This window comes from Harpegnathos saltator, unplaced genomic scaffold (genome assembly GCF_003227715.2).
Source record: "Harpegnathos saltator strain DR-91 unplaced genomic scaffold, Hsal_v8.6 scaffold15, whole genome shotgun sequence".
Lineage (NCBI taxonomy): Eukaryota > Metazoa > Arthropoda > Insecta > Hymenoptera > Formicidae > Harpegnathos > Harpegnathos saltator.
In genome coordinates, this window is record NW_020229928.1 from 503,987 (window position 1) to 518,024 (window position 14,038).

At 53.4% G+C, this 14,038-nt stretch overlaps 1 protein-coding gene across 1 annotated transcript; it reads left to right on the top strand.

The window, feature by feature from the left end:
- Positions 1-2,789: 2,789 nt before the first annotated feature.
- On the top strand, positions 2,790-9,129 carry LOC105181100 (glycosylated lysosomal membrane protein). Its single transcript, XM_011137640.3, has 6 exons — positions 2,790-2,974; positions 4,873-5,133; positions 6,331-6,534; positions 6,803-7,033; positions 7,988-8,280; positions 8,369-9,129. Exons 1-6 carry the CDS (start codon positions 2,903-2,905, stop codon positions 8,538-8,540), a joined length of 1,233 nt encoding a protein of 410 aa, XP_011135942.1. The 5' UTR covers positions 2,790-2,902; the 3' UTR covers positions 8,541-9,129.
- Positions 9,130-14,038: the final 4,909 nt, after the last annotated feature.

Sequence of the window (14,038 nt, forward strand, 5' to 3'; positions counted from 1 at the left end):
CTCGCACAGTCACCTCCGACTAGCCGTGGTGAGGGAAATTTCTCCCAGCTTGACTTGGCCAAGCGCGATCGCGAACGCCAATTAAACGGCTCTGTATTTGGTGGCGTGTAAATTTCCCGACGCGTCCGGATCGGTCGAGCCGAGACGAGGAAAAACAAGCGGGCAAGGCTTTCCTCTCCTTCTCCAAAAGGCGCTACGCCGGACGCTTTATCGCTTCTCTCCTCGGCTTAATTATAATTACGTCTTCCCTCGACATAATTACTTCCCGTAATTACGCTCGTTCGTATTCGTGCTCGTCCTCGTCTAGAGATTTCTCCCAGGCCGCGAGGACGCGGCCAAACTTTCGAAAAGTGCAGCGCTCGGAGAGTGCCGGCCGCCTCGGCTCGTCTCGAGCGTGCCTTACATTTTGTGTCGGCGGCGGTTACGACGTCCTCGACGAAGTGGCTCTGCATCGAGAAAGAAATACTCTCGGCAACGAAGCCGAGAGGGAATGGAAGGAACCCCTCGACTCGCTAGACGGACGCACGTATGTGCGCCTCGCGCGCGGACACCGCTTCGGTCAAGGTCGCAGTCTGCGCGCGCTCTTAACGTTCTTTTTGCACGTTCTCTTTCCCCAGTCTGTACCCGGTGTCCCGAACCGATCGGCGTCGCCCGCGAGTCGCGTTATCGCCGCCGTCACAGAAGGGTGATGTGGAGATGCGAGTGAGCCGGCCCGTAAGGCAATATAATTGACCGCAATTACGTTACGCGCGTCCAAGGCAACGCCTTTCTTCATAATTTGCGGTTGCCGTCGGAAATTCCGGCCTTTCTCCCTCCCCTCCCCCCCTTTATCTCTGTCTTTTTATTTCCTTTTCCATTCTCGCAGCCGCGAAGACTCGTTGTTTCTGCCTGGTAATTTTGGCACGACGGATTTCGGGGACGATGTCTCCGTGCGCTTGCGATCACTTCGCCGCGGCGCGACCTGCGACCTCGAGCGGAGAGTCTCAGGATCGCGAGCGAGATCAGAGGATTGCGATTATTTCTGCGATCGCGCCCATCGCGCGACTTCCATGCGCGAATCATCGCGTCGCGACACGCCCGACGAGGACCTTGCAACATTTCTTGAATATTTCTAGCGGGTTTCTAATAGAGGAAGAGAGAGAGAGAGAGAGAGAGAGAGAGAGAGAGAGAGAGAGAGAGAGAGAGAGAGAGAGAGAGAGAGAGAGAGAGAGAGAGAGAGAGAGAGAGAGTGAAAAAGAGGAAGGGCGGGAGGAAGAAGGAACAACTTCTGCGCTCGTGCGCGGCCGACTACGGCGTGGCAACGATATGAGAATTTTTCACGGGTACGATGAATTTTAATACGCGTCTCAAGGCCTCAAGGCGGAGAGACGAGAGGTAAGGCATACATGTAAAGAAAAGAAAGAAAAAAAAAAAGAGAGTATAAAGCAGGATTACGAGACTGCATACACAGGATACTGTGTCGAGGCTTGGTAACTCCACCACCGTTGGCGGAATACGACGGCCAATGGGGTACGAGTTTCCTTCTCTCGGCGCGAAAGGCGGCTCATATTACATATTTACAATGCACCGACGTTAAAAACGTCTTCAAGAGCACCGCTTATTATCGCACGCGCGCTCGCGACGCTGCCGGGACGTGCGTGCGTGCGTGCATGCGTGCTCGCGGAGGACGCGGGTAAGTACAATAACGAGACGACACATGTAAGTAAGTAAGCAAGTAAGTACGATCCGCGGGGGATCGATTTGTCGCGGATTCGTCGCGTAATCGCAAATTCGGCCGCGACGACGGCGAACTCGGCGGAACTCGCGACAGAGGCGAAAGTACATCGACCGGCGAGAACTCGCCGGCGTTAAGGGCGGGTTGCTCCAACTCCTTGGTAAATTAACCCGCCAGTTAAATCACACATGTCTGTCTTTGTCTAAATTAAGGTAAAAACAAAGATAAATACCTATATGATTCAACTATCAGTTAACTTAACCAACCAAGAGGTTGGAACAACCGGCCCTTGGTAAGTTTACTGATAGTTAAGTCATATATTTATCTTTGTTTTTCCTTTAATTTAGACAAAGACAAGCATACGACTTAACTGTCAGTTAACTTACCAAGAGGTTGGAACAACCGGCCGTTAGTCGCGATGACTTTGGCGAGATCGCGTTGAGATCGCGCTACCGCGATGCACACAGACCGGCGCGATAACCTTCGCGCATGAAGAATTGGAAATTGGGATGTAATATCATAAGCAGTATACTTCCTTCGGGACGTAATATCGTTTTCTATGATGATGATTATTATCATTACATCATGCTGAGACCGTCTGTGCGAATGTCTCGACGAGTGCGTTGCACCGCGCGCGCGATACATTAATGGCGTCGCATACTATCGTTATTCATCACACGTGACTCACTCTACTGTTGAAGAAATCATATCTCTTCGTGACCAAAGCCGACGACCCGCCCCGGCGGGTGATTCCGCGAGAGGACGGAGAAAACCAGCGACGCGCGCCATCGATTCCGTACGAATGCGAGCGCGCGTCGGGCGCCATTGCTGCGCGGCAACTGCTGCGTTGGGAGCGATGGAAGGGTGAGTCGGTAAAGAGGCTTGTTCTCTTACCATCAGCGCGAGTGGTAAGCACTTACCGGCCGCTTTCCACCGCTCGTTTCCTGAAGCTGATCGACGCGGCGTTTCTTCGGCGAGAGAGCACGAGAAAGATGAGTGAGCGAGAGAGAGAGAGAGGGGGAGAGGAGGGACAGAGGAGAAAGAGGGGGGAGAAGGGAAACCCGCGTTCCCACGAGCGAGCGTGCTTCAGTAGTCAGCACGAAGTAGCGTCACGGCATTCACGGTAAGGCGAGGGTCGACTGGCAGTGTGTGTTTTGCACGTCGTAGTGGTACGCGACGACGTCAGGCATGGCCAGCGTCTTGGCGTTCTGTCTGCTGCTCGTCGCACTGGTGAACCCGGGTTGTTCCACGCGTCGCACAGTGAGTAGAGAACGCATCGGCGGCATCGTTGCGGCGAAAAGCCCGACGAACCTCGTGGCGCGACAGGCACGGGCGACGCTGAGCGCGTCCGTTCGCGCTGTGCAGCCGTCGTGAATTTCCGCCGAGATCGCGCCCAAAAGGAACGACCGCGCGCGGTCTCGTGCGCGTGATTCATTCACGCGACTTTGAACCTTCCCGTCTCAGCATTGTTTGTTTTCTCGTCTAGACTCCGTCGCGTCGCGTCGCGTCGCGTCGCGTCACGTCGCAGCACGCTGTGCGCGCCTTTCATCGCATTACTCACAGTGATTTATTTCTTCGAGCAGCAGGGGGGCGTGTTGTCGTCGCAGGGCCCACCGCCGATCTCTCTTTCGTAACCTCTCACTTCCGGTCTGCGCTCCGAAATTCCGACCGTGCGCGCGCGCGCGCGCGCGTTGGGTATACTTATTATAGTTTCATCAATTATTAAACAGGTGGATTTATTGATAAATTGGCTACTCGCGTACGGGTGATTCACATAAGTAGCCGCCCGGCACCGACCTGACCCAGATCGCCGCGCGCCGGGCTAAGAACACGGCCGCTCGAAATGCGTGCGCGGCGCGGCCGTGAGCGCTGACGTTTGTCAGGAACGCGAGGTTCCCCTGCACCGGCGAATAACGCTGTGATCGGAGGAGCAGTCGAGATGCGGGAGAAGTAAGGCAAGACGAGGCATTACCGTGAGACTCCGAGTTCCCGGTCTCGCTGGTTGTTTACATCGCACGGCCTCTTCCGCTATAGATACGCACGATAATCGGCAATTAATCTTCCCGTAAACGCGCGATAAGTGGCTTCTCCGATATTCTCTCGCGCGTCGAGGCCGTTAATCGCGCGCGACGACGCGAGTTGCCGTGACGAATGTTTCAAACGGCGGCAAACCCGCGCGATGTCGAGTTGGCGCTTCAGCTCGCGGCACCGCTCGGCTCGATATCGATCGCATCGGAGAATTAATGAATAAGCAACGCTAACTCGCCGTGGACGTCGGCGTGCGGAGCTTCCCGCCTGTCGGTCGTCGCGACGAGAGGGGAAACGAAAGTAATTTGTCGACGGTGTCACCGCGATATCGTCGACGGCGTTGTTCGCTCGCGAGAACGTGTCCCCCGTCTTCAGCGTAAACGCGAGCTCGCCGCACGCGGTCGCGCGCGCGCGCGCATTAACGCAGCGTCGTTTTGTGCAATAATCGTACGCTCATTGTAAGCTCTCGCTCTCGAGGGTTGGGCGGAGATGATGCGGACGCGGAGGGCGGCACGGGAGGAGAACACGGGGGCGAACGACAAGGCCGCCGTCCGTCCGTTCTCCGTCTCTCCGTCGCGGTCGGCCACGATAATCCGCCACTGATCTGGGTCATCCATCCGTTAACACTGGAACTACCAAAGCGGTCGAAATTGACCGGTTTGTCGTTTTTCAGGAACCTTGTTCTCGGATTTACGCGCGATAACGACGCGCTTTTTGCACTTCCTTCTTCACGGACGCTGAATGAAATTCTCAAGGAAATAAAAATCTACAACTGTGCGCTCCCTCGCGTGACGTATTTTTTTTTTTCTTTTTCGAAAACCTGTCACCTCGAGCCGAAAAGAAGAAACCTGTCTTTTGTTGATTCACATGACAATGAGCCTTTCCTGAAATGTATGACGCGTATATATCTTAATTGCGAGGAAGGGTTCTGCGGTCTAAAGACACAAGCGTTGCCGAGGTGCAGAAAAATAAGCCGCGCGGTCGCTTCTCTGAACGTTCTTCAGAATGACGCGCTTTTCTCTGACGCACTCTGATGTACGTCTTCATACGTGAGCGCGCGCGTGTCTAATCGACCCATGGTGAATCGCTAAGACACGTCCGCGATTGCTCATCCACCCTCGTCTCCGCAGCTACGGTCGTGGGTGAATCCGGGCTGCGACGAGTACTGCCAGCGACAGAACGTGACGACGCTCTACCTCAGAGCCGATGGCGCGAACGACACGCTGCATTACTTATGGGACTTCGCCATCGGCAGGCCGTCCGTGCTGCTGGCGCTCACGTCGTCGTCCGCTTGGCTCAACATCACTTGGCCGGATTATCTCGACAAGCAGGAGAACTCGATCCACTTCTCGGAGCCGCCCGTCTACGTCTTCGGGGTGATAGTGAATAAGGTGACACCCTCTCGACGAGGACGCGCCCGTTTGATCGCCGATTTTCGCCGCGTGACCGCGGTCGGTGGAAAATGTCCAGACTTTTAAAAACTTCCTGTCTCTCCAGTCTATCAGCAATGTCGATAGCACGCCGTCGATTCAATATCCACGCATCCAAAAAAGAATAATTTCAGAACAAACGGAATCATCTAAATTTTGGAGAATTTTACTCTTATACATGGTCTCAAGAGGATTCCTCTGAAACTAAGAGGAAAATATTATAAACACATTATTCTGAAAGTTAGAGGAATTACATGTTATATGTATAATACAAATCTTGTTGATTTTAATATAAATTTCCTCTTACACACAGATTATTTAATATTTTTTTAAGAGGATTATTATTATTATTATTTATTTTTACTCTACTTTATTCTTGCTGGTTAATTTGAAAAAATTATATATATATATATATATATTAATAAGCGGACATTCGAATCAACATATTCCTCTTTATATGAGAGGAAAATTAATTGAGATAAGAGGAAATCCTCTTGAGATAAGAGGAAATAGAATAATATCTAGCAAATTTTAGATGCATTTAGTTTACTTTAATCGAAAGAAAGCGACCAATCCTTTTTCTGTAAAAGGCTTCGTTTAGAATATGAGATTGTGAGAAAAATCACAACTTTACAAATAGAATACTTTTTTTTGGGTGCACGTCGGTGGAGAAGCTTTATTTAAGCGAATTGCGAATTTGGTGGCTTGATCGCGCTCGTCGGTCGCGCACGCTTCGCTTTTGGGGTCAACCGACGCACACGAAACGGGATGTTTTACAACGAGTTTCAAGCTTGTACATCAACGAGTATAAACAAGCGTGCCGTGCGCTCGCGCGTGCGTGCAACCGGTCGACCGGCGAGCGAGTCGGAAATTTCGCGCGCGGTACGCCAACGTCGAAGCGGGATGACGCTGCTTTAATCCCGATTAATTTACTGGCGTTTAACGCGCGCGAGAAATCGCGATCGCGTTCCGTCTGGATATAATCGCGCGCGCAGCTTCCATCTGCTGACCCGATTCCGCGCTGACGCGCGCGTACGCGTGCGTCGCGCTGATTGTTGTATCTCATTAACGCTCGATTAGGGAGAACCGTGCGTGTCTAGCGTGTCTAGGTGATCGACGCGCCGTTCGATAACGCTAATCGATCCTCTCTGCCCGTAGATTATCGAATTCAACGACGTAAATGACACGGCACTGATTGACACTGCCGACGTCGCCAGTACAAACGTATTGCGTCCAGAGTATTTCTACTGGCGGCTTGTGTCCATGTCGAAAACTGACGAGTTTGTCTACCTGGATATGGAGGGTAACTCTTATAACGATACAGCTAAGAATATCAGCAGATACGGGAGTATAAAGCTTTCGGTAAAGTATTTTGAGCAGCATTCCAGAGAAAATATCGCGCATCTTTCTGTCTGTCTGTCTCTCTTTTTACTCTTCTCTCCATCTTCCCAGTAGTACATAGCGATGCATGCGGAAATAATTACACGTGGTGTGACAATGAGATCGATTGCGCGACAACAGTAGCTTCAAGTTTGAACGCAATCCTCTGGCTTCCTTTTGTCCCGCTCACGACTCGCACGACGTAGCACCCGGCTAAAGCCTTCCTCTCTCTCTCTTTGCGATTTTACAGCTGCGAGGATTCTGCACCGTCGACCACTCGGACATAGTGCCGCATATGTTGCACACGGAGAATTCGACGCAAGTGGACATCATTCTTGATGACATACAGACTAACGCGAGCTTCTCCAGGAGCAGGTTCGCGATTGAGTTGCTCGTGGTCGGCGGCGGTGATCCTGAGATACCGATGTTCGTCGATCCGAAAAAGAGTCTGGACGACGAGCACACTCCGGGTATATTTGAGGTAACAAGTTACACGCGGGAACGGGCGATGAGCTGATCGATATTTTATTGTTTTCCTCGTTAAACGATTCGCGTCATCCTATCGATGCTTGCCGATTCGAGTGACTTTTTCGCTGCTCCTCGCTGAGCACTTGACTTTAATGCACGCATACTTGCTTCAAGTATTCACGTATTATTTTGAAATTTATCCTGCTTGGAATTTATCAGCTTTCCGTATTATGATTCATCATGAAGAAGGATTCTTGGTTCTACCTGATAAGCGAAGGCAAAAGTCTGTCCGACCGTTCGGGATCGTGTTCGGGACTGGAAAGTAAAAGTTTCGCCGATCGGTTTCTCAGTCGCGCGCATTTTGAATTGGAAAGGCCTTTTGACACGTAATACTTGAGAATGAAATCTTTTGACCTGCTGTTGAGTCGTAGTACTAAAAAGTAATAAGGCCACCTAGTCTAGTCGCTGTTCCGTGCTCCGACCTCGGTTTCTCATTGAAGAGAACAGAGGCGGCTCGTAGCGGAGGCTTCAGAACTAATTAGCCAAGACTCGAACCCGATTAGCCGAGGCTCAAGCCTGTTAAGCGTAACGAGCTTTCTCACAATACCGTCAGGTGACGCCGAGTGGACTGTTTAATCGCGTTCCAGCGGAAACGCTGTTTTAATCGACTCTCATGTCGAAGTGTAATTTAAATTCTTGTTACGCGTACTTTGCTTTTATTTCCAAATAGCGCGACTCAAAGGCAAATGAGGTTATGAAAAATGGTATTTTACAAGCTCCGGATCTTTGATGATCGCCCATTTATAGATACCGATTCCTTGTCTCAACAACGCTCGAGCTTGATTGTGTAAGCTTCTGTTATCTCCAGCAGAGAACCAACTCGTACTATTCGCTGTCGCATATATTTCTCGTTTCAAGTTGGAAACGAAATTATAACACACATTCTGAAATCGGTGTTCGTCTCCAGGTGGTCGAAGTCAGAACGCCGCCTTACAAGGACTTGGACATCGCGCTGAATGCCGGAGCGTATTTGCAGTGGCGTCCGGTTTCGTACAATACCGGCTCGCGTGAGGTAACCAGTTCCACGGAGACAATGCAGTATCCTCCGAAGAAGGTGTCGAATCGTACGAACGCCATCGACAATTCCATGCTCTACTGTTACTACGGAAAAGACACAGACGCTCTCCTTCTACAGAAAGTCACGGTTTCCTTCGGCTCGAAGGGAGACGGTTTCTACAGGAAGACGAGTTACTCGACATGGTGAGCGGTCGCTTGAGACAACAACAATATGAAATACCAAGCTCCAATATCCCCAATTAATCCAGTCTTCTTCTTTTTTCTCGCGCAGGACCTTCATTATCGGATACGGCACACCACCCGAGGAGAGATTCTCCAATCTAGTGATTATGATAATCTCAATCGGCCTCGGGCTTCCTTTGCTCATCATGGTCATCGTCGGCCTGTACCTTTGCATTCGGAGAATGCCGAAGCGACAAGGCGACGTTTACCTAAGTCAATGAAAGTGATCGCATCGGGGCGACCAACGAATCGCCGGTCGTCAGCTTCGCTCGCTGACGATGTTCACGCGAGTCGCGCTCGAGCCGTGTGGTTTGCTTGTGTGTCGTGTGTACGTTTAGGTACACAGGGTACACCGTACCACCGTTTGTTCTATACAAAGAGATATTCCTATATTTATGTACGACACATATATTTTTACACGAACTGTTTAGCTCGGATCTGATATTGCAGTGTGATATTAAGCGCGAGTGTTGGAGTCGGTTCTCCCGCGGCGTACTCGGCGCTCGCGCTTGCGACTCCTCGTCTCATTAGTAGCCTTAGATAATAACACGTGTACCATGCAGAGAGAGAGAGAGAGAGAGAGAGAGAGAGAGCGCGAATTCACGTGTTTCTGTTTGCATTTGCGCACGAACGAGGGATGCGTCGTGCTCGGCGCCGGGTACGCTCGTCGTCGTCGGGGAGACTGCGTCGGCGGAGAAGTGCGATTGATTTATACAATTAGAGGAGAGAATCGAACTTTTCTAGGCGATTTGTGATCGAACGACGTGCACGATTTATGGAAAATATATCTTACTCCAAGTTGTACACCAAGTCTCTCGTACAAGGCCTCCTTTCTCACGACATCCAGTCCTTGCGTCTGATCATCGCGCACCGCTTAGAGAATTCGCAGTGGAACGACGGAACTCGCCAAGCCGGGGGGCGAGGTCGACACGCACGTGCGTGAGGGGGAAGAACCGCGGGCGAGCTTACCGAAGCTCGCAGGGTATGGTCGGACGGACGGTTGCAGGGCCGCGCGCGCGTGCGGCCGGGCAGATGTTTTCAGGCAGAGGTAGTAAGAGTGGCGCGGTGTGGTACCGTGGCTTCTCTCCGTCGCAGGGAGAGCGGCGGGGACGCCGTCCACGGCGGCACGGCTGGAGGGGTACATTTTCATTGATCCAGCCCGTGTGCTACGGAAGCGCACCACGCAAGCACTTACGAGCCCTGAACGGAGCATTGATCTCAACCCCGTCGTCCGTATCGCCGGCGGTACCCCCTGTCGATTGCGCGATACTCGTCAAGCAAATCGTCAACTTGCACCCCTACGACACCACGCTCCTGGCGTCGCGACGTCGCGGCCGATTCTCGCGACGACGTTCGCGATCGTTTTCGCAGGGCTGATCGTCCCGCTGTACAGGCCGGAGGCGCCGCGGACTCGGAACCCGCGCGATGGTTTTAACAGGGTTGGTGAGAGAGAGAAAGAGAGAGAGAGAGAGAGAGAGAGAGAGAGTGAGGAAGGGAGGGAGGGAAAGAGAACGGAGGAAAGAGGGGGTGGCCCACGTAGCGGATCGCGAATGGGGGTGCGGGTGTTGTAGCGAGCCATCCCGTGACTAGTTCTCGCGGAGTCCGCTGCGCGAGAGATTGGCGCGTGGCGATGCAGTAACGTCTCCGCGTCGGCTCGACTGATCGCGACAGTCGGCACCGAGGAGAGGAGGCTTTCGCGATACCGCACCGAGAGACGCACCGTAAGAGGAACGCGAGAGTGAGAGTCCGGGAGACAGATAGAGCGAGAGAGAAAGAGAGAGAGGGAAAGAAAAAGGGTGAAGGGTGGACTCGTCGTGGGTGCCAGAGAGAGGATCTCGCGCGCGAGAACAAAGTCTTAAGCTGGAGTTTAGCAGCAAGCGAGCGACCCTTCGTGCCGGTCTGCTCCGAGGGTGAGAGACGTCGGAGGTCGGTTCGCCGAGGGGGCGCAGAGGGACACCGTTAGCGACTGGAAGGCGAGGGAGGGCGACGGTTGAAAAAGAAGGAGAGAGAGAGAGCGGAGAGAGGGGGGGAGAGAAGGGGGAGGGCAGAAAACGGTGGTGGTAGGTGGGAGAAGTAGCGAAGGAGGACACACAGTGTTCGAGAGGGAAAGAACGTGGCCGCTCAGGGAGGGTTGGAGCGAGAGCGATAAAGAGAACGATCGTTAGCGCACGGGCGAGCGAGCGAGCGAGCGAGCGAGAGCGCGCGCGCGCACGTTCTCGGCCGCGTCCACGATCCGAGTGTCTATACGCAGCGGGTGTGCTTGTTGTGTATGCATGTGTATGTAAAATCCTCGTGTGTGCGATTATATGCGCGCGCGCGCGCGCGTGTCTATGTACGAGGGTGCCGCGGAGAGAGTCGACGACAGAACAAAGGGAGTGGAAAAGAAGGATCTGCACGGTCCCTCGCGGCGGACAGTTAAGGGCGCAACGAGATCACCGACAAGTGGTAGCGTGGCAGGTGTCTAACCGGACGTAAAGAAAGTGAGAGAGAGGAAGAGAGAGAGAGAGAGAGAGAGAGAGAGAGAGAGAGAGAGAGAGAGTGTGAGTGAGTGAGTGAGTGAGTGAGTGAGTGAGTGAGTGAGTGAGTGAGTGAGTGAGTGAGAGAGAGTGAGAGAGAGAGTGTGTGTGTGTGTGCGTGTGTGTGTGTACGAGCGCGCGAGAGAGGAATACGACCGCGCCAACACGGGCGACACGGACAGGGTACGAACGCGTCGACGGGCCTGTCCCCGAGGAAGGGACCGTCGCGCGCAACGCGATCAATTTTCGTTGCGGCGCGCGGGTGGACGGCTAGACGCGGACGGGCGTAGGACGGACGAGGCGAAATGACGAGGCGCGCGAGGCACCGATAACCGGCCGGATAATGTTGTCGCAGAGCAAGTTTTACGCTCTCTTCATCCACTACACGTTCGTGTAGCGCGACACGGGGCGGGTCCTTGCCGCTGCGGTGAAGAATAGAGAAGGTGGTGGTGTAGGGGGTGGAGGAGGAGGAGGTGGAGGAGGAGGCGGTAGAAGAAGAAGAGGAGGAGGCGGAGGAGGAGGAGGAGGAGAAGAGAGAGAGAGAGAGGAGCCGATAGCGGAGAAGAATAGAAAACAGTGGCGGAAAAGAAGAGAGAAAGCAAGGCGGTGGAAAAGAGAATCGTCCGAGAGCAAAAAGCGCCTCGAATAGCCCGTAGTCGACGCCATCGTTGTCCGAATCTGAGGGTGACTCGGAGAAACGGAAGTGCCGAAGTGGAGATCAAATAAAGAGTCATCCACTACGCACACACGCACTCATGCACGCACGAAAGGGGTAGGACATCGCGTGAGGAGGAGTTCCACGAGAAGTACCACGTCGTCGTCGTCGTCGTCGTCGTCGTCGTCGTCATCGTCGTCGTCGTCGTCATCGTCATCGTTGTCGTCTTCATAGTCGTGGTGGTCGTCGTCGTCGTCGTCGTCGTCGTCGTCGTCACCGTCGCTGTCGTCGTAGTGGTGGTAGTGGTGGTGGTGGTGGTGGTGGCCGTGGTAGTAGTGGTGGTTGTCGTTGCCGTCGTCGTCGGCTGTTCTTCTTCTGCATCGTCTGTCGATGTGAAAGTGCATCATCTCAGTGTCGTCGCACGGTGCTCGATTGTGCTACCCTTACCCCGAGGTTGAACGAGCAAGGCCCGCGGAGGTATCCCAGAACCCGCCCCCCTCTCCTCTCGACGTCGCAGTGCCTCTTTTCTCTCCATAACGCTACGTCGCGCTACGTCTGTCTCTTTTATGTTCGCAGCGGTGACTATCTACTCTGGTGGAGAGTGTTCGACCTCCTCAACCGTAAGTGTCATTCTCGTGTCATGTTACATGTATACGTGTGTGTGTGTGTGTGTGTGTGTGTGTGTCTGTGTGTGCGCGCGCGTGCGTGCGTGTGTATGTATGTAAGAGCAACCGTGTGTGTGAGAATGCGCGCGAGTATGTGAGTCTCCTTCACCCCGCGACACGAGTTTCTGAAAGACGTCGCGAGGGCGTCCGCGGATTCTTCCGCTCTTTCGGATATTTGTCGGATGCTTCCTCCGGAAGAGTTGTTCCTTCTATTCCGAGACAGACAGAGAGAGAGAGAGAGAGAGAGAGAGAGAGAGAGAGAGAGAGAGAGAGACACGGAGACGGCTCGCCGCATTCTTGCAGTCACGCATAGTACAGGTAGTTTTCCCTTTGCCTCGGGCTGATACGCGAAACGACAGCGCAACCTTTCGACGTACAACACACCGTTGTTTCTCTCTCCTCTTGATCATTTTTCTTCCAGACGGATATTCAGACAATAATAGACAAAAAGTTCGAGAGAGAGAGAGAGAGAGAGAGAGAGAGAGAGAGAGAGAGAGAGAGAGAGAGCCGCGTGTAAAAAGTATCTAACGCGTCGGGGCTGCGCTGTTACACGACGGATCGTTTGACATTCCATAGAAACAAAGGCGTAGCTGTCGTAAATATAGCACGAATAAGCAAAGTGTAAAAGCACGCGAATACGGGGGCGTACGCTATAATGATGTATATTAAAAAGATAATAGTCTTAAGGCGTACGACGGCGACAGGGCGGAGGGGTTATGAAAACGGCCCCGGTGCATTTCAAGTAGCCTAGCATCGCTTGGACTTGGTGGCATTTGATGTTCACGAGAGCACAGGGTGGTGCGCGCGCGCGCGCGTGTGTGTGTCTGTATGTGTTGGCGATCGCCCGGCCACGAGCGAAATGGCAGGATTAAAATACGGTGCGTTAGGCGCGGTGTCTCGCGCGTTGACGATTCAACAGAGCCGAGTAACGAGCCGAATTAACGACCATGTCCGCTTTTATTTCCATCGCAATCCCTCCTCTAATTAGGACGCGAAGAGAAGCAAGTAAAACGCAGCGCACGGCTCACACAGCTGTGCGAAGTATTTGACTCTCTCTCTCTCTCTCTCTCTCTCTCTCTCTCTCTCTCTCTCTCTCTCTCTCTCTCTCTCTCTCTCTCTCTCTCTCTCTCTCTCTCTCTCTCTCTCGATAGTCGTGTTTTTCGCTACCGAAGATGAAGGAAGAGTGCGAGAGAATCCCCGGGGAAAGTAGGGACAACGGAATCAACATGAGTTGTCGATGTCGCGCGACACGGCAAAGTCGCGAGGAAATCGTCGTGGCAGTCGTCGGGGGGGCTCGTGGAGGGCAAACGCGCGCGCGGAACGTAGGGCACAGAGGCTGGCCGCGTCTGACCAGTGCTTGATGCGCGACCACTTGCACCGACTCGCTCTCGCGATGCCTTCGTGCAGAGGCTGCTCGAGCCGAGCCGAGCTGAGCCGAGCCGAGCCGCGTGTGCACGACGTCGCCGTTTACATCGGCGGTGGTAACGAGGTCTCGATTACGAGGCGCGATAGCACGGCAATCGAATCGTCAAGGTGTGTGTCACACACGGCGGCGCATATATCGCGGGCACATACGTGTAGCGACCGCCGCGGCTGCCATTCCCGATATATCGATCGACGCTGCTGCGGTCAGGGATCGGTCGCCGTGAGCTCGCGACGACGATCAGCGCGAGAATCGTGCCGATGCCACGATGTTCGAATTCGCTCGCGCACCAAGCTCGGCCCGAGCTCGTCCCAGGTGTCCGAGGTGGCCGCGAAAAACTGGAGGAAGGAGCGAAGGCGAAAGGGGCGAAACGCGGCCAGCAAAGCCGTGACGTTCGTGACATTCGAGCCTGAGAGTCACCGTTCGGAAAATAGATAGAACTCGACGAATCAAGTGATCT